This window comes from Artemia sp. Qi Xiang Cuo, unplaced genomic scaffold (genome assembly GCF_049724085.1).
Source record: "Artemia sp. Qi Xiang Cuo unplaced genomic scaffold, ASM4972408v1 HiC_scaffold_3045, whole genome shotgun sequence".
NCBI lineage: Eukaryota > Metazoa > Arthropoda > Branchiopoda > Anostraca > Artemiidae > Artemia > Artemia sp. Qi Xiang Cuo.
The window spans coordinates 22,303-48,046 of record NW_028300440.1 but is presented as its reverse complement, the minus strand read 5'-3'; the positions used below and the strand labels follow the sequence as shown (position 1 = coordinate 48,046).

Sequence of the window (25,744 nt, the reverse complement as noted above, 5' to 3'; positions counted from 1 at the left end):
GCCGATTCACCGATTCAACCGATTCACCCTAACACCAACCGATTAATAAACTGGCATTTAAGCAGAAAACTGAATTTTTAAGCCAAGTCGAAATTCTTTGGATTCAATTCAAAATTCAGTATTACTGACTTCTGACTTCTGAAGTACTGAATTTTACCCCTAAGCGTCAGAACGTTTTTTCAAAGGCAAAGAAAGGAGGACAAAAAAAAGAAGAAAAAATACAAAAAAGCAAATTTTTTCAATTTTCGTGAATTTTCACCTGTTTTTTTCTCGTCAGAAATTTCCTGAAAGATCTAGGGTATTTAGGGTTACGATCTCCGCCCGACTTTGGATGCTTATGATGACGATAGCGATGATGATTTTGACAATAGTACGAAAAACTGGTTCCTACTTGATACTGTTTCAATCCAAAAAGTATTTGTGTAAATAATCCCTAATTTAAACTCTTGTCTCTGGAGTTTAATTTGCAGCTATGGAGCATTTTTTTCCAAGAAAAGATTTTTTTCTGGTGTTTCTGTCTAAGGAAAGATTTTTGAAAAATATTGATTTACAGGGTCAGTTAAATGATCGACAGAGGAGTAGAATCTTAGCGGATGTGAGATGTTTTTTAAATATATATTTTAAACCTTTTTTTTGTAAGAACATAGACTCTAGGGAACTCCGGTGTTCCGTTTTCTAGGGTGGGGGGATGGGGGCTACTTCTACATTTCAAATGGTAACTATAAATGATCCTTCTATGTATAAATTCTACATAAAGCATAAATAAAGCATATTTTGTCCAATTTAAAAAATATTCCTGTCAGAAGTTGCAATTTTACAGTAAAGTTATGTCAATTGAAACTTAAAAACTATGTCTTTTTAGGGGGGGGGTCTTAATGTCAAAATTTTATTGTACGTTTCAAGTTTCCATTACTCTTGATTTGAGCACTTTCTAAAAGCACATATGACTGGATGAGGGACACTCTGAGGGCCGGGAAGAGGGACACTGGATGGGGTGGGATGGAGATACAACGAGACCTCTATCTATGACAGATCATAATTTCTCGAATAACTCGCGTTATTAGCATGGTGTAATATGTCCACCAATTGTTCGATGGCCACTTAGTGTTTTTGCTTCGAATGTTTTTATTAGAATACTAGCTTCAGATTTATAATCATTAAATTTAGAAATCGAAAAATTCTGGTTTGGGGGTGAAATAAAACAATAGTAGTGAATTTAGCACTTATTATCTTTTTTCTGACTGTTGCGTCGCAATATTAGCCTCGGATTTCTAATCAACAAGCTAAAAAATCGTTAAATATTAACTTTGTAGGCAATTCAACATTCTTTGTGAAATTTACACATAGTTTTTATATAGACACATTACACATTTCTTTTTAGGTCTTTTTATATAGAGGAACCAAAAGACAGTTTCTGTTTTATCTAATCATCTCATAATTCATCAACTTCGACCGGCTCCTAAGTAATTCCTGGATGATTACAAGTTAAAAGACGTGCAAAATGTAATGATGGGTTACTATTTGTAAGCCTCCGCGTTTATTATGGAATTAAATAAAAAAACAAGTTTCTTTTAACTGAAAGTAAGGAACGACGTTAAAACTTAAAACGAACAGAAATTATTCCGTATATGAAATGGCGCTGTCCCCTCCTCAACGCCTCAGTCTTTACGCTTAAGTTTTTTATTTAAAAAAAAATAGAGTTGTGAGAAAGTCAAACTTTAGCGTAAAGAGCGAGGCGTTGAGGAGGGGACAGCCCCTTTCATATACGGAATAATTTCTGTTCGTTTTAAGTTTTAACGTTGTTCCTTTTTTTCAGTTAAAAAACTTGTTTTTTTATTTAGTTTTTGAACGTTTTTGAATTAATGCAGGTTTTGATTTTGGTTCACCGTACATGAATAACTAAAAAAAAAATTTGAATATTAATTTTACTTTTATTTGCTTAAATGGCTTTCTCGAAACTTGTTTAATTTTATTTACGAACGTTTTTATTAGTAATAAATATACGTAACTTACTAATTAACTTAAGTAAAGAACTTCCATATTCATATATGTTTAATACGTATATTAGAGGGTTCGCCCCCTAGTCCAACACCTTGCTCTTTAAGCTAAAGTTCGAATTTTGTTTCAATTCTTTAAAAATTACCCTTAATCACAAAGGCCGTTAATAAGAATAATTAGCTCTTATGAAAGTACTAAACTATATTTTGCTTAAAGAGCGAGGTATTGACTAGGGGGTGAACCCAATCTTATACGTAATATTTTCTGTTCGTTTTAAGTTTTGATTTTGCTCCTTAAATTCAGTTGAAAAACTTGTTTTTTTAAATTTATTTAATATCTGATCTTTTTTTTAGATAATACTGGGAAATCCGGCGCCCCCTTCATAGCAATGTCTCTTCCCCCATGAAAACTTCCTTCATGGAAAGATCCTCCCATATACCCCCCCCCCCCACTACCAGAAAAATACCCCTGAAAAAGTCTATATACTTCCCAATAACCAATGCTACATGTTAACATTGGGTGAAGTTCATAACTTTCAGCCCTCCCCCAGGGGACTTCGAGGAATTAATTCATCCTAAAAGACATAGTTATCATATTTTCGACCATGCTGAACAAAATGGCTATCTCAAAAATTTTTATCGGGTGACTCTGGGAAAAAATGAGCGTGGGAGGGGGCCCAGTTACCCTCCATTTTCTGTTCACTTAAAAATGGCACTAGAACTTTTAACTTCCGCTCGAATGAGCCGTCCCGCGACATTCTAGAAGCAATGGGTCGATACGATCACCCCTGGGAAAAAAACAACAAAAAAACAAATAAACACGCATCCGTGATCTTTCTTCTGGCAAAAAATACAAAATTCCACATTTTTGTAGATAGTAGCTTGAAACCTCTACAGTAGGGTTCTCTGATACACTGAATATGATGATGTGATTTTCATTAGTGTTTTAGATCTTTTAGGGTGTCTTTCCCCCTTTTTTCAAAAATCAACGAAATTTGCTCGGGCACTAAACTTTTGATGGGTAGAATTAAACTTGATTAAACTTATATATTTGAAAACAGCATTAAAATATGATTCTTTTGATGTATCTATCGGTATCAAAATTCCGTTTTCTAGAGTTTCGGTTACCATTGAGCCGGGTCGCTCCTTACTTACAGTTCGTTACCACGAACTGTTTGATCACAGGTAGCGATGGTTTGTTTCCCCATTTTATTAACAAAGACATATGCAATTGAATTTGGTGCTAAAAACTGCATAGATCCACAAATACATTTCCTAAATTTTGAAGAAAAAAAACCCATTGATATGGCTTAAAATCCTCCTCAAATAACATGAATTGCATTTCAGAACTAAAACCAGAGAAAAACGGAGTGATAACTGAAATTAAGGTAAAATGTTGCTTTGTCAAAATCTCAATAAGTATAGACCTGTCAAGTAGGCAACTTTCTAAGACTTAGAAATCAGAAGAGGGTTGACATGGAAGCTTGACAATACCTTCCTGGAGTATGTTCTTGGCCCTGGATTCATTACTGAAAATTTCATTTTTCTAACCTAACCTCTCTCCAGGATTAAATAAAAAAAAAAAATTCTTTTTTTCTGAAAGTAAGGAGCGACGTTAAAACTTAAAACGAACAGAAATTATTCCGTATATGAAAGGGTCTGTCCCCTCCTCAACGCCTCGCTCTTTACGCTAAAGTTTTTAATTGTTATAAAAAAACAGAGTTGTGAGAAAGTCAAACTTTAGTGTATTGAGCGAGGCGTTGAGGAGGGGACAGCCCCTTTCATATACGGAATAATTTCTGTTCGTTTTAAGTTTTAACGTCGCTCCTTACTTTCCGTTAAAGAAACTTGTTTTTTTTATTTAATTTTTGAACGTTTTTGAATTAATACAGGTTTTGATTTTGGCTCATCGTACACGAATAATTAAAACAAAATTTGCATATTAATATTACTTTTATTTGGTTAAATGGCTTTCTCGAAAGTTGTCTAATTTTATTTCGAAGGTTTTTATTAGTAATAAATATACATAAATTAGTAATTAACTGACGTAACGAGCTTCTATATTCTTATGTTTTTAATACGTATATTGGGGGGTTCGCCCCCTAGCCAATACCTCACTCTTTACGCGAAAGTTCGAATCTTGTTCCAATTCTTTAAAAATGACCTCTTAATCACAAAGGCCGTTAATTAGAATAAATAGCTCTAATGAAAGTACTAAAAAATCTTTAGATTAAAGAGCGAGGTATTGACAAGGAGGCGAACCCAATCATCTACGTAATATCTTCTGTTCGTTTTAAGTTTTTATGTTGCTCCTTACTTTTAGTTGAAAAACTTATTTTTTTATTTAATTTCTGATCTTTTTTTTTTAAATAATGCTGGGAAATCCGGCGCCCCCTTTGTAGCAATATCTCTTCCCCCATGAAAATCCATGGAAAGTTCCTCCCACATAAACCCCCCCCCACCCCTCACTAACAGAAAAAATCTCCCCTGAAAACGTCTGTATACTTCCCAATAAACAATACTATATGTTAAAATAGGGTAAAGTTAATAACATTCAGCTCTCCCCCAGGGGATTTTGGGGGACTAAGTCATCCTAAAAGACATAGTTATCATATTTTTGACCATACTGAGCAAAATGGCTATCTCAAAATTTTGATCGGGTGACCTTGGGGAAAAAATGAGCGTGGGAAGGGGCCTAGTTGCCCTCCATTTTTTGGGTCACTTAAAGGGGCACTAGAACTTTTAATTACCGTTCCAATGATCCCTCCCACGATATTCTAGGACCACTGGGTCGATACTATCACCCCTGGGAAAAAAAACAAATAAACACGCATCCGTGATCTTTCTTCTGGCAAAAAAAATACGAAATTCCATATTTTTGCAGATAGGAACTTAAAACCTTTGCAGGTGAGTTCTCTGATACGCTGAATCTGATGGTGTGATTTCCATTAAGGTTCTATAACTTTTAGGGGGTCGTTCCCCCTTTTTTCAAAAATCAGCCAAATTTTCTCTGGTGCGTAACTTTTGGTGGGTAGGACTAAACTTGATGAAACTTGTATATTTGAAATCAGCATTAAAATCTGATTCTTTTGATGTATCTATTGGAATCAAAGTCCCGTTTTTTAGAGTTTCGGTTACTATTGAGCCGCATCGCTCCTTACTTACAGTTCGTTACCACGAACTATTTGATAGCAAAAAGTAGCTCAATAATTTTACCGCTAATTGTTGCTACAGTTCGAAAATTGATTTAGACCTTTCACATTGTAACACTGCTAAAAAATTCGTTTTTTGCAAGACCACGCATGTGTAAATCAAGAAACCTGTTTCTATTTTCTTTGGTTGCTTCCCTTTAGTCACTGTAATCATTCCAGTCCTCAATAGTCGTATGCAGTGTTGCCAGAAGGTGCATCAAAAATACGCCAGACTCTGAAAAATACGCCAGAGCCTTTGAAAACCATGACTGCCGACACGGTCAGTTCCTAAGTGCTAAAATTCCCCAAACATGAGTGTTTCACAACAATTTTCAGTGCTACAGTCAAATAATTTTTGTGCATAGCCTGCTAGCTATAGTTGGGTAAGTTTTAGGTCATTTTTTTTTTTATCTGCTTCTGATTCTAGTCGGCTTTTGAAGAAGCCCATTTATGAACCTTTACGCCATGTGCGGAAGAACAGGAAGAACTTTGTAAGGCCTGGAAGAACTTTGCGGCACGTATGGCACTCCGAGGATGAACACTAAGCCTCATTAAGTGGGCAACCACTCGAGCTACCTTTGTTTCAATTTAGAGTTATTTAATTCTGGTCAAAAGGTTGTTCACGATACCAAATAACACTCACCTTAAAAAAATAGGGCATAGTCCAGCACTATATCTTGGAATTAGGGGGGAGGGGATATACTGGATGTGACTCTGAACTCCCAAAAATTCGAAACTTTCTATGAAGTAAGTTTTTTCATTATATTGTTCAGTCCGGATAAGAAATCTTCCAACAAATTGCCAAATTTAGCGATACCAAAAAATTTATCAAAATTAGGATTCACTTTATACGAAAAACATAATAGGGTGGCCTACGTAGACTCATAGGAAAGAAACCAGGGTACTTTTGTCTTACAGACACCACACTCAAGATCTTGTATCGCGAACATGAGACAATAACCGGTTTTCATGGTCTTTATACTAGACAATATTAGCTTCGGTTCGGTGGGAAACTACATTGTACCTATATTTTAGTTAAATATTTAGTTGGTATCTTGGGTAGGTTAGGCTAGGTTAGCTCAGTTTATGTTACATATATAATATAACGCGGTCTGGGTGCTCCCCTCCATAATTCTTTGTTGTGGTTTTCATAATATTGTTCATAGAGTATTATATTTTTACCATGTTTTGTTTTATGTCATTTGCATTAACCAAACTGCACTTCTCGATAGAACTTGAGTGTGGTGGCTATAAGACACAAGTACCAAAACCAAAAAAGGAAGAATATACACTCTCTTTCCCCATTCAATACTCTTTCCAAATATGTTTTACGCAATTCCCAAATTGTGTTGAATTGATTAACGGTATATAAATTATTTTCTAACTCCCCCACCCCTGATAATACCACTTCTGGCATGGCTATATATTATGGCTATATACGAAAGTTTAGTGATTTTTTTTTTATTAAACCATTACTTTTTTTTTGTGCCTATTTCTTTTTGTAACAGGTGGCTATATAGCCTAGACCTATATTGCCTCATTAGTCCTAAATCTAGCCCATTCTAATAAAACACACTGAAAATTATTGAAGGCGTTAGCTTATGCTGTGTTTTTAGACACTTTTCCTTTAGCTAGCTAATTTTTTTTATACATCCCTATGATCCCTATCCCTATGATCCCTATGATCTATCCCTATGATAATCCTAAGATCTCAGCAGCACTTTAACCCACAGCCAGGCCAGAAATTTGTTTTTCCATTTGAAAAACAGATATTAAAAGTCTTAAAACCGTAAAAAACAGGATGTACAAAAGGCATGAGGCTCAAAACACTTCCGTTCTATCGGAAGTGTTTATATGAACTGCAGATCAATTTTTAATTGTATACTTTAATACCATGAAGAATTTCTAAGATCATCCAAGGTGAGTGTAACTTGGAGAGAAATGGGGTGGAAGTACTAAATCATAGAGAGCCACTAATCTGCACTTTTACCCTTTATATATCAAAGCCTCAAATCTCCGGCCGAGGAGCTCATTTATATAGTTGCCATTAATGATTTTATAGGTCTTATTACCTTTCACTGCAAAGCAGGGATATCGGTTCTTTCGCGTTATATGGGCCTCTCTAAAGAAGTATAACAAGAGATGCTACAGTCAAACGGCAGAGATGCTTTGGAAAACCCGTTTTTGCAGGATGATTCAAAACACCGCTGAGAGAAATACGCCGCGTGGTTTTAATTGCGTATACGATATTAAATTGTGTTTTTTTTGGAGTTTAGATGGGGAAAAAGGTACCTAGGTTAGGTTAGGTTACGTGTTTAATATATGCAATGTTTTGCCGCCCACTCCCCCTAATGTGCAAAAATATAGCCCAAATTTGTTTCTAAACTATGATACTTTCATCCTAATCTAGTTTATTTCACTAGCCTGAACCAAACTTGACTTTTTACAAAGGCTCATATAATGCCAAAGTACCGGGATATCCTCAACCCCGTAATAAAATTCACATTAACCAACTGTATATTAGGCTAGCTATGCTTCATCTTTCAAAAGTGAAAAACAAGATCTGATAAAGTAAATAACTTACACTCACAACAAAATAAAGTTCTAGTTCATACTCAAGAACAAAAAATTAGAGTTTTTTCAACTAAATAGTGTGCTTGAAATGTGCGAGTCCGAATGACGAACTATAATTAATGACATTGTGTTATCTAGACTCAATACCAGTTGGTTAAAAATCAAGAAATGATGCTTTTTTAGTCATACGAGGGGAAAATGATATTCATATATGTCAAATTCCTTTGTCTGGTTTTCGATGATCTAATTTTCGAAATAGATAATAACAAAATTATTATGAAACGAAAGAATATGCTGATACTATTGGATATTACAGCTTCCTTAAATGATAAAAAGTAATTGGATCCAAATAAGGAAATAATTTCTTTCAGATAAAGTATTTCACGCCAAAAATACGGCAGTTAAATTAAAACACGCCAAATTTACGCCTGGCGGGATGACTCAAAAATATCCCGCCAGTCACCATCAAAATACGCCAGTATGGCGAGGAATAAGCCAATATGGCAACAGTGGTTGTCTGTACTTCGTATCGCCTCTCTGCTATTTTATACCATTAGTTACCGTACTGATGAGACCTTATACTATGGTAACCAATCAGGGTAAATGATGTTAGCCTCTGTTTAAGAAGTAAATTAAATCTGGTCAATTTGGCTTCAATAGTCTGAAAAAATCTCAATCTGGCTGAAGTGATGTGATTAAAAATTATATTGTTTCTTTTCTAGCTTGAATTTGCGATTTGTCGTTGAAATTAAATCTGATGATCTTTTGAAATATGATCAAAATTAACCACAAAATTTAGTAGTTCTGCGATAGTCGGAAAAAGAACGTAAATCCTTGCTTCTTGCACAAACTTGGGGTGTCACTGAAAGGCGATATCAGCCCGAAAACATCGCTCCTACCGCTACATTAGCCTAATCGTCAAAATCTTGTGTTCTCGGAAAAGTCGGAATGAATTCCCGTAAATCCTTTCCCATTTGGCTCTTTATATATTTAGTACCAGGGGACTATGCTTCGCTCAGTGAAAAGAAAGACAGGCGAAAATCCATTCCAAAATAATAATATATTATATTGAAGACTACTAATTTGAATGTCAAAGCTCAAACGTATCACTCTACTCTTGTCGTTCAAACTTCAGTTGATCTGTCCTGTTAATAATTTAAAAAACTTTTTTCACAAAATAAATTTTCAAACAAAAAGTAAAGAGCTCCATTAAACCCAAGATAAACAGAAATAAAATCAAATAATCTACCGAGCGTAAAACTACCAAAAAACAACATCAATAAATAAATTAAACCGAAAACGAACAGAAATTGCAATAAATAACCGAGTCAAACCAAAAAAAAGAAATTAACACGAGTAGGGCTGAAAACCCCCATACCTACTCAAGGCCACTACATAATTGGTGCTTTACTAACAAAAAGTACAAATGAATGTACATTGTCAGTTTAATATACATATGCTGATATTTATCCCTTAAAGTCTTAATAATTTTGAATTTATTAAAGTTGAAAAGTGAAAACATTCAGAATGTGTTTTTTTTTCAGTAAAGTAGAAATTATGTAGTGGCCTTGAGAAGGTGTGGGGGTTGTCAACCCTACTCATGTTAATTTTTCCTTGTTTTGAGTTTGACTCGGTTATTTATTGCAATTTCTGTTCGTTTTGGATTTCATTTATTTATTGATGGTGATTTGTGGTAGTTTGACGCTCGGTAGATTATTTGATTTTATTTCGGCTTATGTTGGTTTTAATGGAGTTCTTTACTTTTCTTTGAATAATCTATTTTGTGAAAAAAGTATTTTTTAACATAATTTCTGTTCGTTTTTTACTGAAACAGTCTTTTTGATGGAAAACGAAGATCATATTTTATATCTTTTCTGTTTTTTTCTGTAACAATCTATAATTTGGCGTGCTATTTGTATATTGGAATAATTTTTTCAACAATTTTTAGCAACATGCACCCCTTTGAAAATCTTGACACAAATATGTTTAATATAGTTTTATACCTCCTCTAGTTGACCTGAAAAATAAAACGTAATACCATCTTAAAAAGATTCTTTCTATGATCTTCTACAACCCGGACACACTTACACTCTTTTGGTTTAGTTAGATTGAAGAGCAAAAGAAGTAATAGCAGTAGCCCTGAAAGTTTCAACTTAATACCCTGAGATACCTTGGGGTATTGCTGAAATGTCTTATTGGCAACCATTATACAGACAGTGCCTTTTGAAATAGTTTTAAAGCATAATGGGCAAATTGTATAACTGTGGAGGGTTGACATACCCAATACCCCTGGAGATATAGTTAATGGACCGTTTAACATACTAAACAAAAGAAGTAGTTCGATTTGATTTAGTTCATCATCCACCTAAATATTCCTTGAAAGCTTCATCTAAATACCCTTAGCTTTTGTTGTAGCAGTAGTAGCATTACTAGCAGTATGCATATAGCAGCTTTGGTTTTCTTCAACATTTCCTTCAACAAACGATGAAAGTTTCAACCTTAATACAATCGAACGTCTTTGAAATATTGCTGACATGTCCTTCTGAAAACCTGTGTGGGCGTATTGTGTTTCGAACTAGGTCAATACAGTTCCAATTTTGCCCAAAGTTTTCGCCTTAATACCGTTAGCCTAAGTAGCAGTAGTAGTAGCACCGGTAGTAATAGTAGTATAGCACCCCTGGTAATAGTAGTTGCAGTAGTAATAGTATGTAGTAGTAGTAGCAGTAGAATTAATAGTAATAGCCTTAGCTTTAGTAGCAGTGATAATAATAACAGTAGTAATTATGGTAGCAGTAATTGTAGCAGCAGCAGTAGCAGTAGTATGAGTAGAAGGAGTAGTATTAGGATGCAGATTTTGTCTTTTTGTCAGTTGAGCATCCCCCACAGCAAGCCCTGTAAGCTTCAATTTCACACACAAAACTGTTCCTAAAATATTGCTGATATGTCCTTTTGACAACCTGCACGTGTACGATGTGTTGTGGTTCATTTCACCTCCCCCTTAAAAATCCCCTGGAAATTTCACCTTCATACCCTTAGGTATAGTTAGAATAGCAGTCACAACAGTTGTATTAGTACTAGCAGTACTATTAGCAGTATTAACAGTAATAGCACTCGTGTTCGAAGTTGCAGTAAAATCAAATTATTGCCTCTTGCTCAGTTGAACATCTCCCTCATCAAACTTGGAAGTTTTCAAATTAATATAATTAGTCATTGATACGACATTGCCTATTTGTCCTTTTGATAACCTGTATATTCTTACACTTCTTGAGTTTTTTATCTTTATGCTCTTAGCCTTACTAGAGCTAGTAGATGTGGCAGTTGTAGTAGCAGTAGTAGTAGCATGCACATGTTGCCTTTTGGTCAATTGATCTTCCCCTTCAAGCATTCTTTGAGAGTTCCAATTTAATTCACAAATCAATTATTAAAATACGCTCTTTTAACAATCTGAATGCATTATTATTATTAGTATTAGTAGTAGTAGTAGTAGTCGTAGTAGTAGTAACAGCAGAATTAATATGCAATAGTAACAGGTACATGTTGCCTTGTAGTCAGTTGAATATCCCACTCATGATGCCCCATAAGTTTCCTCTTGATACAGTAAGCCTTTCCAATAATATACGCCTGTATCAGCAATCTGTATGCACGTAGTATGTTTTGATTTAGTTCAACATTCTTCTTAATGTTTCCTCAGATGTTTATTTCAATATCCTCAGCCTTGGTAGTACTCGGTACAGAAGAAGTAGTTTTAGAAATAGTAGGGATAGTAGTTGTAATTGTGGTAGCAATAGAAGCAGTGGTAGATATAGTAGTAGTTGTAATAATGTACAAATATTGCATTTTTGGTCAATCAATCATCTCCTTTATCATTTCCTGGAAGTTTCAAATTAATATACTCAGTCATTCATGAGTTACACCCTTCTGACAACCCATATGCACATATCGTGTTTTAATTTAGTTCAACACTCCCCTCAGTATTCCCTGAAAGGCTCACCTGAATGCATTTCGATTTTGGGAAAGTAAAGGTATAACATGTACACCTTTCTCATTATCATATGTTGTATGTAAACAATGAACGAATTGCCTAACTTACAGCCCATGCCCTGAGGGCTATTAGGGGTGACATTTCCAGAGGCATAATTACTGGATCTTTCAATAATGCTGAAGAAAATAGATGTCTCAAAATTGTGATTGTATATTTGTTTTAGGTAATAATGGGCGTGTGGGGGAGGCTTGTTTCCCTCGTGTCATTTGACTCTTAAAAAGTGCAGTTTAACTTCCAATTTCTAACCAAATGAGCCCCAACTGAAGTTTATGTGACCATCCATTCCATTAAAACCTTGTATGTCAAAGTGAGCAAAGGTAGAACATATAACAATGCCCTGGATTTCTTTTTATATTTTCTTTAGACGATTTTTAAAAAAAAAAAATAGAATCTCAAAATTTCTACCGGAGGTAGGGGGGACAACGAATATGGGGGGGGTGGGGACTGGTTGTCCTCTGATCACTTTTGACTCTGATTTCCTATTGAATGAGCCCCCTCCAAAGTTCATACGACCACCCCTTCCATTTAAACATTATATGCTAATAATTGGTAACTTGTATAACTTATAGCCCGGGCCCTGAGGGTCCGGGGGAAGGGGAAAGTCATCTCCATGGAAATTACTTCTGGACCTTTTAAACCTGCTGAAAAAAATGGCTATCTAAAACTTTTGATTGGATGTGTTTGGGAAAATAATGTATGAGTGCGTTTGGGGGGAGGATAGCTGCCCTTCAATCACTCTTGACTATTAAAAAGGGTACTAGAACTTTCAATTTCCAATCGAATGAATCCCTTTCGAAGTTTCTACTACAACTCCGTCTAAGCAAAGTGTCCTAGTCTAAAAAAAAATAATACATTGTGCCCACATCGCTCTTTACTTGGGTAGCGCTATTGCGCTGCATATAATATATCAGTAAACAAGGCAGCTAATTAATTAAGAGGTCGCTGCATACAAAAAGTTTTAAGAATAGTAATAACATGATTGCTAATTTAGAGAGAATAAATTGCCTTTTAGAGAGAATGCCATCAAAGCAATTTTGTCAACAAACAAATTGTGTCTTGAAACTCCTCCCTTCTATGCTCAAGTCTTTCAATGTTCAGTAGAATTTAATTTCAGTCAGCAAGCGATTAACGAAACATTTTAATGGGCTGGAAGGAGGAAACGAATTTCCTCAAATCTGTGACTTGGTCATTTTTTCACACTGGAAAATGGTAATTTGCCAATTTTAGGATAGGATAGATGCGAATTTTAAGAGAATAGATTTTCAATAAAAAATATAATGCCATTTTCGAGAAAAAGTTGAGAAATATATGTATAATTATTGCTCGTTTTAATAAAATAGTTTTTCAGAAAAAATGATTGTTTCCTTTCAAGAAAAAAAAATTAGAATTATATGTTTTATTCCTCGTTGAATAAGATAGATTTTATCTCTGTGGTTTCAGAATGTAAATATTCGTTCTCTTTTAGGAGAGACATTACCCAGACGTTGCGAAGAAGTTTCGGAAGAAAGATTTCAAAGATTGGATACCACAAGTCCACCAAGTTCTTGACTTAGTAGCCACTGTAATTGACAAAAAAATAGGGCGCAAACATCCCATCGTTATCACTAAGATGATCTACGACAGAGAAAAGAGATTATTGACCAAAAAAATTAAAGAAGAAGAGACTGTCGAGTAAGTATTTCGTTCAGAAGTAATAATGAGTGAGTTCCAGGTAAAAATTGCAATTTAATTCATATTTACCTCAGAATTAAAGCTAGTGAAATACAAACTTGGACCAATCTCGTAAATTCTCATTAGATTGTTTTTTTTTCTTATGGATTTTATTCAGTAATATTATTAAGTCTATTTTAAATCAATGCTTTGTTTCGTTTGCTGAAGTATTTTGTTGTTCCTTTGCAATTTCATTTATGTATTTTATATACTCCTCGATTTTTGAGGGAAATAAATAATTAATTTGTGTCCATTTTTCCCAATTTTACCATAATTGTGCAGAAGTTAACGGAATAAAGATGCTAGTTAACTATATTCATAAAAAATTAATACAAAGTTAATGTTCGATCTTTTCTGTTTTTGATCCGCTTTGGAATCAAGATCCTACGCAATGCAACATTTACTTTGACTTGCTACGTGTTTATATTTGCATGTAGTAGTATCTATTTTTTTATATGTTGCACATTATATGGGCACTTCTAAAAAGTCAAGTTTGTTTAATGCTAATGAAATAAAATAAAATAGGATGAATATATAATAGTTTATAAAAAAAATTTGGGATATATATTTGCACATTAGCGAGGGGTGGGGGTAAAGCATAGCATATATTAAATACGTAACCTAACCTAGGTACCTCCCCCCTCCCTAAGCCCCAAAAAACAACAGTTTAAATATCGTAAACGCTATGAAAACCACGCTTTGCATTGCATTACTCTATAGAGGTCTCTTGAATTAACCCGTCTGGCGGGTTTTTCGTGACTGGTTTCCTTGTAAAGGCCCATAGAATGCGTAAGTACCGTTTTTTTCTATTTTTCTGTTACAATGTCATCACAGTTCAACAAAATCTGCAAATAAAATATATCATTTATCTGATAAAAATCTTGTAGAAGTAAATTTGAATAGTTTAGAAAGAGGTTTAGTTCCGTGTTAAATCAACTTGAATTTCATGTGTAGTTTCTTCACTTTTTCTCTAAACAAGCTTTTCTTTAATTTCGTTAAAGCGAGTTTCATGCCATACGGTTTTCTTTTTGTCTTTGTGTAAAATATAATAATAAAAAAATGGTAGACTGAACGGTTAAGTAAATAAAAAGGCCATCTTTGGCCAGTTTCTTTTTAGTAATAAATAGATGGCGATGCCGACATTACAATGATTTCCCCCTCCCATTTCGCCTAATTTCCTTTGTACTGGCAACTGAGATATGTCATTCTATTGCCATAAATAAAGAAGCTGCTATTAGAAGTTCTTATTGTCAACATTCTTTTTCAAAGTTTACTTTCTTGCAAAGATTAATATCTCTTTGTGAAAATATCATACTTGATTTGCCAGTGAAGTTTTCACAGCGCAAATTCAAAGTGCTCTGCTGCTTACAATTTTTGCTTTATAATGACTTGAAGTTGTCTTTCAGACATGAAAGAAACTTTGGAGTGAACAGCGCTAAGGCCCTGGGTGCCGTTTTCTTCTTCATTGAGTTTTCTTCTTTTCTCGAGTTTTGCTTTTTCACTTTGGCTAGGTGTTTCCTAATCATATAATGAATTTTTCTTTCTTTAAGCAACAAAGATAATTTATTACAACTTATCTAGATGTTGTCTAGTGCTCAGGGGCTTAATTTTCTTTGAGGCGGGAGGGGTCAACTACCCCTCCCCGACCTCATTTTGCCCCCCCCCCCAGCTGAAATTTAGTTTCTTCCAAAATCTTGTCAAAACTAAGATAAACCTGCATAATTCAAGCATCAACAGCAACAGATCAGTTCTTTCGTACATATTTATCTTAATAGTACTATAAGTTACCTTTATATAGCACTATAAAGCACCTTTATAGTATTTTTAAAGTACTAAATAGCACCTTTATGGTACCAAGCAGCTCATTTTTTTTAGTTTTTACTGTCAATTTCTGTTGATTCCGGAAAATTGGCTCCAACTCCCCCCCCCCCCAGGATTTTGACAAAATTACGCCCCTGCTAGTGTTCATTATTTTCGGGTCAATAATGAATTTTCAAAAAGTTTTAGTATTAGCTGGAAGTTTTTTTTAGTATTTAAAAAAAAAACAGAACTTCACAAATCAACGATGTATAAACTCTGGAAGTGTTTTTTTTCTAGTCTTACGTCCTTGCGTTGAATATTTTATTTTTTTAATAATTTAAAATAATTTATAGTTTTAAAATATTAATAATTTAAAATATTAAATAATAAAAATAAAAATTTAAAATAATAATAAAAACAATTTAAAAGATTTTAATAATTTTTTAAGTCCAGTATAAGTTTCCCTTCCTCTATAAGCTAAAAATAATCTTTCACAGTGCTGAAAAATATTTTGGTAAACCTTTTTTGCTTTATTAATCATTTGTAGATGACATGGAAAGAAGCCTAAAATAAGATTTACTTCACCTTTGGATTTAAAATGATTTTTTTATATATATATGGTGTCTTTGAGAAGAGTAAATCCTGTTTTTAATTTTGGAAGCGTTTTATTTTTAAGAAAAGAATTGCTAATTCAACTTATATTCTCGCTTATTTCAAAACTCCTATAGTTAGAATTGCATTGTAAATGTCACCCAACTGTGCATTCATTTGTTCTAAAAACTGGCTGGAAAAAACAGAGAAGAAAAAAACTGAAGTATTTCGCTCTATATGTTGCTTCGTCCACACTGGAGGCTCAGTGTACATCGTTGGCTTAGTCTTCTCTGACAAAATTTAAAGAGAGAGGAGAGGACATTTGAATTGAAGGAAATTTGAATTGAAGGAAATTTGAATTGAAGGAAATTTGGATTGAAGGAAATTTGGAGGAAACCGAAAATTTGAGTTCTTAATTTGAAAGTACCAAATACATCAAAATGAAGATTTCTGCAAAAATATCAAGCCTTTTCAAAATCGCAGTTAGCTCCTTTGTGCTCTACATGCTCCGTCGTGTACACTGGGGGTAAGGACAAAAACGGATAATGGTTTGGAGGAATGGTGTAAAGGGGGACTATTTGTCCTTGCCTGTCCTCGGGTGTAATTTTGATAAAGCTAAGACTGGAAATACACAATCATTTGTGCTTGAGGACCTGTTAAAAAGAAACAAATTCTGAACTGTCATAAATCACTAGAAACTTATGAGAAGCTCAAACGTATTTTCAAGGAAGAAGCATTGGATGATTTCGTAAGTTTAATTGATTTGCATTCTTAAATAAGGAAGGGCTGAGTGTGGAAAAAAAGAAACAGAATTTTAGAAATAAATGACGAATTTCCTGAAGGTATTGAATAAAATATAAATTCAGGGAATTTTGACTATATGACTATTAACCATATATACTGCTACTACTAACAACTCATTGCAGCACCAAGCCCCCTGGGGCCAGCAGCGGTGCATGCCCTTCTTCCCTCCCAATCTATCCAAATATTCCCTCTTTATGCCCTCCAAAGAAGTTCTAATTTCCTTTAAATCCTTTGTTACGACCATTTCCCAATCTATTCGGGGTTGAATTTTCGGTCTTCAACAAGGGGGAGAGGGATTGCTGTTATTTGATTAAAAATTTGCTCATTTGGGGATGGTTAATTACATACACGTTTAAACAACTTGCAAACGCTAAAAAGGCGACAAAATAGGGAGGAAAGATGAAGTCTGTTCAAATATTAGAAAATAAATCCGTAAACAACAAGCGCAAACTACTCCTAAATACAACCACGGCCATCCCATCGGCATCAAAGTTCACCAAAATTATGTATATTTGCCAAAAATAATATGAAAATTCGGACAAAGACTAAGCTTCATTAGAATTCTGATGAAGATTCTAATTAGAATTATAAGCTTCATTAAAACTTAATGCAGTCAAGAATCGTCGCATTACAGACCAAAAATAATATAAAATTCTGACAGAGCCCAAGCTTCATTAGAATTCGGCCAGCTTTTCCTTTGACCCTAGGTGGATGGCCGAAATGAACGATCTTTGGTAATCTGTCACCCTTCATCCGCAAAACGTGTTATCATCTGAACCTCTCGCTCATTATAGTCGTTGAAAGTAGTCAGAACCACGTTTTCCACTTGTCTGATATACGGTCAGTCAAACGGGTGCCTAAAACTATCCGTAGATAATTCCCCTGGCAAACATCTAACAAACCCTCCTCCGTCTTCTGTAGCGCCCATGTTTTAGAACAATAATATAAGTTCTTAAAAAAGCAACCAATAAGACACCAATTCATTCAAGAATTCTTCGAAACTAATACCACAAAATCTACACTCATTTTGTTCGTACAAAAAAATAAATTTATTTTTTTATTTATTATTCAAATTTATTAAAAGCCCTAAGCGGTTATTGGGTCCTTGAAGGTTGGCCTGTTGGGGGAAGTGGCGTAATTTCGTCAAAATCCGGGGGGGGGGGGCAGGTTGAAGCCAATGTTCTCAAATCAAGTGAAAATGACAGTAAAAACTAAAAAATAAGCCATTTGGTACCATAAAGGTACTATTTAGTAGGTGCCTACTATAAAAGTACTATAAAGGTACTTTTTAGTACTATAAATTTAAATATGTACTTGAAAACGGATGTGTATCTAATGATGCTTGAAATATTCAGGTTTATCTTATTTTCTGGGGGGCAAACTGGGGTCGGGAGGGGGGCATAACCTGGTCTGGGAGGGGCAGTTGCCCTCCCCGCCTTTTTAATATACGAAAGTGATTGGAGGGCAACTAGCCCCCCCCCCCCACGCCCATTATTCTCCCAAACACCTCCAAACAAAATTGTGAGACCGCCCGTTTTTTTAAGCGTAGTTTATTTACAGATAAAAATTACGTTTTTGAGGAGGACACTTCCCCCACAGCCCTCAGGGCAAGGGTTGTAAGTTGTGCCCTGGGGGCATGTAAGGTTTTTACAGAAAGTGTTGTCATAGAAACTTCGAAAAGGGCTCATTCAATTGGAAATTGAAAGGGCTATTGCTCTTTTTAATTGTCGAAAGTGATTGGAGGAAACTAACCCCCCCCCACGCCCACCATTTCCCCAAACATATCCAATCAAAATTTTGAGATAGTCATTTTGTTCAGCGTAGTTGAAACTTCTGGAAACTAGGTCTTTGAGGATTACAACCCCTCCCCCTACAGCCCTCGGGACAAGGGTTGTAAGTTATGCTCTGGGGCATATAAGTTTTTTTTTAGAAAGTGTTGTCGTAAAAACTTCAAGAAAAGCCCATTTGATTGGAAATTGAAATGGCTAGTGCCCTTTTTAATAGTCGATAGTGATTGAAGAGCAACTAATCCTCCTCTCACGCCCACCATTTCCCCAAACGCATCCAATTAAGATTTTGAGATAGGTATTTTCTTCAACGTAGTTGAAAGTTCTGGAAATTATGTCTTTGAAGGTGACAAACCCCTCAGTGCATGGGTTGTAAGTTATGCCCTGGGGGCATATAACGTCATTTATAGAAAGTTTTTTCGTAGAAACTTCAAAAAGGGCTCCTTTGATTGAAAATTGAAAGGGCTAGTGTCCTTTTTAATGGTCGAAAGTGATTGGAGGGCGACTAACCCTCCTCTCAAGCCCACTATTTCCCCAAACTCATCCAGTCAAAATTTTGAAATAACCCTTTTGTCTCTGTAGTTGAAAGTGCTGGAAATTAGGTCTTTGAAAATGACAAACACCCCCCCCCCCTCCCTCCCACAGCCTTCAAGGCAATGCTTTTAAGTTATGCCCTGGAGGATATAAGGATTCTTATAAAAAATATTGTCATACAAACTTCAAAAGGACTCATTCAATTCGAAATTGAAAGGGTTAGTGTTCTTTTTAATAGGCTAGTCGAAACTGATTGAAGGGCAACTAACCCCCCTCTCACGCCCACCATTTCCCCAAACCCATCCAATCAAAATGTTGAGATAGCCATTTTTCTCAACGTAGTTGAAAGTTCTGGATATCATGTCTTTGAGGATGATAAACCCCCCAAACCCCTCAAGACAAGGGTTGTAAGTTATGCCCTGGGGGCCTATAAAGTTTTTATAGAGAGTGTTGTCATAAAAACTTCGAAAAGGGCTCTTTCAATTGGAAATTGAAAGGACTACTGCCCTTTTTCATAGTCAAAAGTGATTGGAGGGCAACTAACACCCCTCCCACGCCCTCCCATTTTCCCAAACACATCTAATCAAAACTTTGAGATAGCCATATATTTATAGCTATCTGAAGAGGTTTAAAAAAACATTTTTCATATCATCCAAGAGGTAAAGATCTTGGTACTTTTTTTAGAGGTTTTAGCAGTTTCTTTTTTTTCGTTAAGATTTGTCAAATATTACTTGTAAATTGTACAAGCAAGTCAGAAACTATATATATACATATATATATATATATATATATATATATATATATATATATATATATATATATATATATATATATATATATATATATATATATATATATATATATATATATATATATATATATATATATATATATATATATATATATATATATATATATATATATATATTGAAAAAGTATTGAGTATCTTCCTGCAAAATTTTCCAGAGCCCAAGTTTTCCCATATGAAGTAACTATAAGGGGCATGATTGTTTTTTAATATAATTTAAATAAAACACGATATAGTCTGCATAACTAAAATAAAACATTCCAGTGGTCGAACCTTTTTAATAGCCCAAAGTGATTGGAGGGCAACTAGTGCCCCTCTCACGCCCACCATTTCCCCAAACATATCCAATCAAAATTTTGAGATAGACGTTTTGTTCAGCGTAGTTGAAAGTTATGGAAATAGGTCTTTGCCAGCGTTGTCGTAGAAACTTCGAAAAGAACTCATTCAATTGGGAATAGATAGGGCTAGCGCCCTTATTAATAGTCAAAGACGATCGGAGGGCACATGCCCCCCCCCCTTACGTCCATCATTTCCCCAAAGATTTTCAATCAACATTTTTATATAGCCATTTTTTTAACGTAGTTGAAGGGTCCGGAAATTAAGTTTTTGAGTATGACAACCCCCTCTCAGCCCTCAGGGGTAAGATTGTAAGTTATGCCCTGGAGGCATATAATGTTTTTATAGAAAGTGTTGTCGCAAAAGGGCTCTTTCGATTGGAAATTGAGAGGGCAATTGCCCTTTTATTATTCGAAAGCAATCGGAGGGAGAACTCCTCCGATTGCTATATATATATAATATATAATATATATATATATATATATATATATATATATATATATATATATATATATATATATATGTGTGTGTGTGTATATATATATATATATATATATATATATATATATATATATATATATATATATATATATATATATATACACACACACACACACACATATATATATATATATATATATATATATATATATATATATATATATATATATATATATATATATATATATATATCAAACAACAAAAGTACGAAAAACAAAAGGGAAATCTTTTTGTAAGACAGTGGAGATAATTTGAATGAATATTTCGGCCCTCGGTCCAAGGGCCGTCCTCATCAAGAAAAAAATATATAAAATAAAAAAAGACTCACAACAACATGCGACCAATAAAACCAAAATAGTGTAAATTTTTTCAAAACAATCCTAGCATCATTACTTCAGCGAAGTTCAACCAGGACTGATAAAAAGTATTCCGTAAAATTAATGATAGTTTACCAAGTGAGATGTCTGACAAGCCCTTAAATATAATCTACCTCCCCTATATCCCAAAAATCACTACAAATCTTAAAAAAGTTTGCACAAAAAATAATCTGCATGTAGTATTCACAAATAATTTTAGAATCATAAATTTTCTAAATTCTGGTAAAGATAAAACCCCAGTTACTCGCCAAAGAGGGGTCTATCAAATACCATGCGATTGTGGCAAATATTATATAGGTAGAACACACCAGAATTTAGAAAAGCGCATACAACAACATAAAGATGATATTGTCAAAGCCCTAAATTCTAGTATTTCAACTGTTTCATCTGATTCTGCATTAGGCAGCCATATTTTTGAAAATCCTAACAACAATATAATTTTTGATGAATCAACCCTTATTAGCAATGACCTTGGCATAAAGCAGTTAGTCTGAGAATAAATTGAAATCAGACTTAAGATTAATAATAATATTTCCTTAAATAGGGACTTGGGGGATTATACACTAAATGCTCTATACACAAATTTAATTAAAAATGATCTTACAAAATATTCTAAAAAACCGATAGACATTAACACAGAACCGGTTACAAAAAGACCTTTGAGGTTAGCTGCCAAAAAGGCTGGATTAGCAATAAGAACATGTTTTTAATTTATTTTCTTTCATTTCATTGAATCGTCTTGTTTTACCTTACTTTTTATCAGTCCTGGTTGAACTTCGCTGAAGTAATGATGCTAGGATTGTTTTGAAAAAATTTCCACTTTTTGGTTTTATTGGTCGCATGTTGTTGTGAGTCTTTTTTCTTTTATATATTTTAGTCTTGCTGAGGACGGCCCTTGGACATAGGGCCGAAATATACATTCAAATTATCTCCACTGTCTTGCAAAAAGATTTCTCTTTTGTTCTTCGTACTTTTGTTGTTTGTGATGGAAAGGCAGTGTGGTCTTCGTCGCTATTTTTACATATATATATATATATATATATATATATATATATATATATACACACACACACACACACACACACACACACACATATATATATATAAATATATATATATATATATATATATATATATATATATATATATATATATATATATATATATATATATATATATATATATATATATATATATATATATATATATATATATATATATATATATATATATATATATATACAATCAAAATATTTTTTTTGCTTCTTGGATCCATCTCAGGTCTTTTTTTCTAACTTTTTTTTTCAAGATTTTTTAATTGATTCTTGAATTAAAATCAATTTGCCATCAAGCCATGGCTAATTGTAGATAAAGCCAAGAAGATAGTCTGAGTGAGAGGAAAAAAAAAAAAAAAAAAAAAAAAAGGCAGCACTACATATTCGTCGATGTTGCCTCGTTTAAATAAATAAGTGGAACTAATTAGTTAAATTTGGAAGGCCTCTTGTGCTTTAAGATTCAAACCTTAACAATCTGAACGATTTTTTAAGCAAGTTGGATTCTTATTGGTTTCTTTGTTTTATCATTTGCATTAAATTTTGTTGGGGATGGCTATTAATAATATAGCCAAAATACCCGTATAGGTTGTATTTTATTCACTTCTTCTAGAAATTATTCATTAACTTCTTCTATTTTGCATGATATAAAGTCTTTATGGTCTTGGTCATTATTTGTTGAAAATCGACCCTTTTCTAAATGACCCACGATACATCAACACTGGAATTAGGAACCAGCAATTGGGAAATCGGTTCGACATTCAACACAACTTTTTTTTTAAATTAAGCGAAGGCTTAATTTGACTTGTAGTTGAATTCCACGCATTTTGACTCAGTGTTTGGTAATAAGACAAATTTTAATACAATTAATATAATTTAATTCATTTAATCTAATTTTCATCTAGTTTAATTTTAATAATTTAATCCACCATAGAGCTAAAAAAAATACTCGTGTCTCTGTCCCCCATTATTTGAAAATTAAAAGCCCCGTTTTCAGGCTCAGCAGGTTCGAACACGGGTTGTTCTCGTCTAGTTTCAAGTTTCTAGTTTTTCGTCTAGTTTCAGCGGGTTCGAAGTTTCAACCCCATGTTTGATGCCCCAGATGCGCTGATGCACAACGCTTGATGCACTAGACGAGAACAACTCATGTTCAAACCAGTTGAGCGGTGAGCAACCCGTCTTCGAAAACGGGTTGTTCTCGTCTAGTGACTCAAGCGTTGTGCATCAGTGCATCTAGTGCATCAAACGCGAGGTTGAAACTTTGAACCCGCTGAAACTAGACGAAAAACTAGAAACTTGAAACTAGACGAGAACAACCCGTGTTCGAACCCGCTGAGCATGAAAGCGCGGCTAAACTGAAAAGTAATCCATGGTCTTTTCCTGGGGTCGTAAGTAGTGAAGATTGTTCGTTTTGCGATATAGCTTTAGAATGCCAGGCGTCTGGTGGTCTGGTGGCCATGTTTTCATATGGAACAGGAACTGAAATCGTCATTCAAGCTGACGAGTCATGGCTGTGACGATGTTGTCATATGGAACAGGGATTGAAATCGTCATTCAAGCTGACGAGTCATGGCTGTGGCCATGTTGTCATATGGAACAGGGACTGAAATCGTCATTCAAGGACGAGTCATGGCTGTGGTGATGTTGTCATATGGAACAGGGACTGAAATCGTCATTCAAGCTGACGAGTCCCAGGACGTACAAACTAAATTGAATACGTGCCAAAATTCTACGGGGTTTGTTTGAAAGCTACCCAGATGGCTTCCATTTTAATAGAATAATTTCCTTAAATAATCTTCTTTCTTTTTCGATTGTTCTTGTAAGCACATTCAGTACGGTATTAATCTATTTCGTTTTAATTTATTTAATTTTTGTCTATATATTTTGTATAAAAATATGGCTCTGTCTAAAACCGGATAAGTATTGTGGTCAACAGTCTTGCAGAGGTTCTGCAGTCCTTAGGCTGCACGAGGCTCGCAAAAAAAAGAAATTCTTGCAAGTAAAGATCCCATTTCGGAGTGCTGAATTCTCAAACCAAGCAAAAGCTTTATTGAGAGGATTATAAATTTCTTTTTATTTTAATTCCTATTATTTTATTTTACCAAATTCCAATTCTAGGGATTTCTTTTTATTTTAGGGATTTCATTTATAAATTTCTCATCATTCTACTTCCTTTTATTTTGTTTTTACCAAAATCCAATTCTAGGAATTTTTTATTACTTTAGGGATTTCAGTTGTAAATTTCTTATTATTCTTATTATTCAAGTACGATTTTGTTATTATTCTTGAATTAAAATTTTTTCTTATTCTTCTTCCCTTTGTTTTGTTTTTACCGAATTCCAATTCTAGGGAAGACCAAACAATCTTTAATGATTTGTCGGATCCTTTTGAAGAAGGAGTTGACATTCAGGAGTTGGAACGACAATTCGGCATCGGTCTTGAAACGGTACCGTCTGAGAATGCTGGAAAATGGTTGAATCCATCACCAGCGCCAGAAGTCACCGGTTCTTATCAAGGTACAACTTCTGATTAGAAATATCGTTGCGAAAAATGAAAACAAAAGAACGGTTATCCCTCAACGTTACAAAATCCCTATTTAAAATTAGATAAACCAAGCTTTAGGGAAGGCTCACATTGCTACTTATTAAACTATTACTTCAACTCAAGTTTATTCTAATGTTTTGCTTCAAAGGAAGAAATTGGCTATTATTAAAAATTGGCAAAAGTACTTCTTATTAATATTAACCCAAAACATGCTGTAATCTAAGTCAAGCAGGTGCGTACGCTTTTTTGGGGGGAGGGCACTAATTCGAAAAAAGGGCTAAAATAAAAAACCATTTACTATTGAAGTTCGTCCAAAGTTTGTTCTTAAAAGTGGTGACACAAATTCTACAATCAAAGTCAGAGAGATGCGCAGGTTTTACTGGGTGAGGATAAACTTTGAAAATGGGCTAAAATTGAAAAGAACAATTAAAAAAAGGGCTAAATTCGAAAGTATTTCCTAATAAAATTTAAGCAAAATTACTTTTTATAAGTAGTGACAAAATTTCAATAATCTAAGTGATGCATGTGCTCAGGTTGTAATATGGGAGGGGACTACTTCGAAAAAAGGGCTAAAATTAAAACTACTTAGTATTAAAATTTGTCCAGAGTTTGTTCTTAAAAATGGTGACAAAAATTCTATAATTTAAGTCAGAGATATGTGCAGATTTCATTGGGGAGGTAAATTTTGAAAAAGGGCTAAAATTGAGAGGGCCAAACAAAAAGGGGCTAAAATCAAAAGTGTATACTAATAAAATTTAAACGAAATTAATTCTTATGAATAGTGCCAAAAATTACTATAATTTAAGTGAGGCATGTGCGCAGGTTTTATTGGGGGAAGGGCACTACTTCGAAAAAAGGGCTAAAATCAAAACTGTTCACTATTAAAATTTGTCCACAGTTTGTTAAAAGTGGTGACAAAAATTCTACAATGTAATTCAGGAAAACGGAGGCTTCATTGGGGGAGGATAAACTATGAAAAAGGGCTAAAATTGAAAGGGCCAAATGAAAAAGAGCTAAAATCGAAAGTGTTTACTAATAAAATTTTGGCGAAATTTCTTCTTATAAGTAGTGACAAAAATTAGTATAATTTAGGTGA

General features: G+C 34.1%; 1 protein-coding gene across 1 annotated transcript in view; it reads left to right on the top strand.

The window, feature by feature from the left end:
• The window catches only part of LOC148938657 (uncharacterized), a 109,842-nt gene that overhangs the window by 65,188 nt on the left and 18,910 nt on the right, over positions 1-25,744 (top strand). Inside the window, exons 5-6 of the mRNA XM_089107632.1 lie at positions 13,270-13,475; positions 24,454-24,620. Of these exons, the coding sequence (XP_088963758.1) occupies positions 13,270-13,475; positions 24,454-24,620 (373 nt within the window). The remainder of the gene's footprint in view (positions 1-13,269; positions 13,476-24,453; positions 24,621-25,744) is intronic.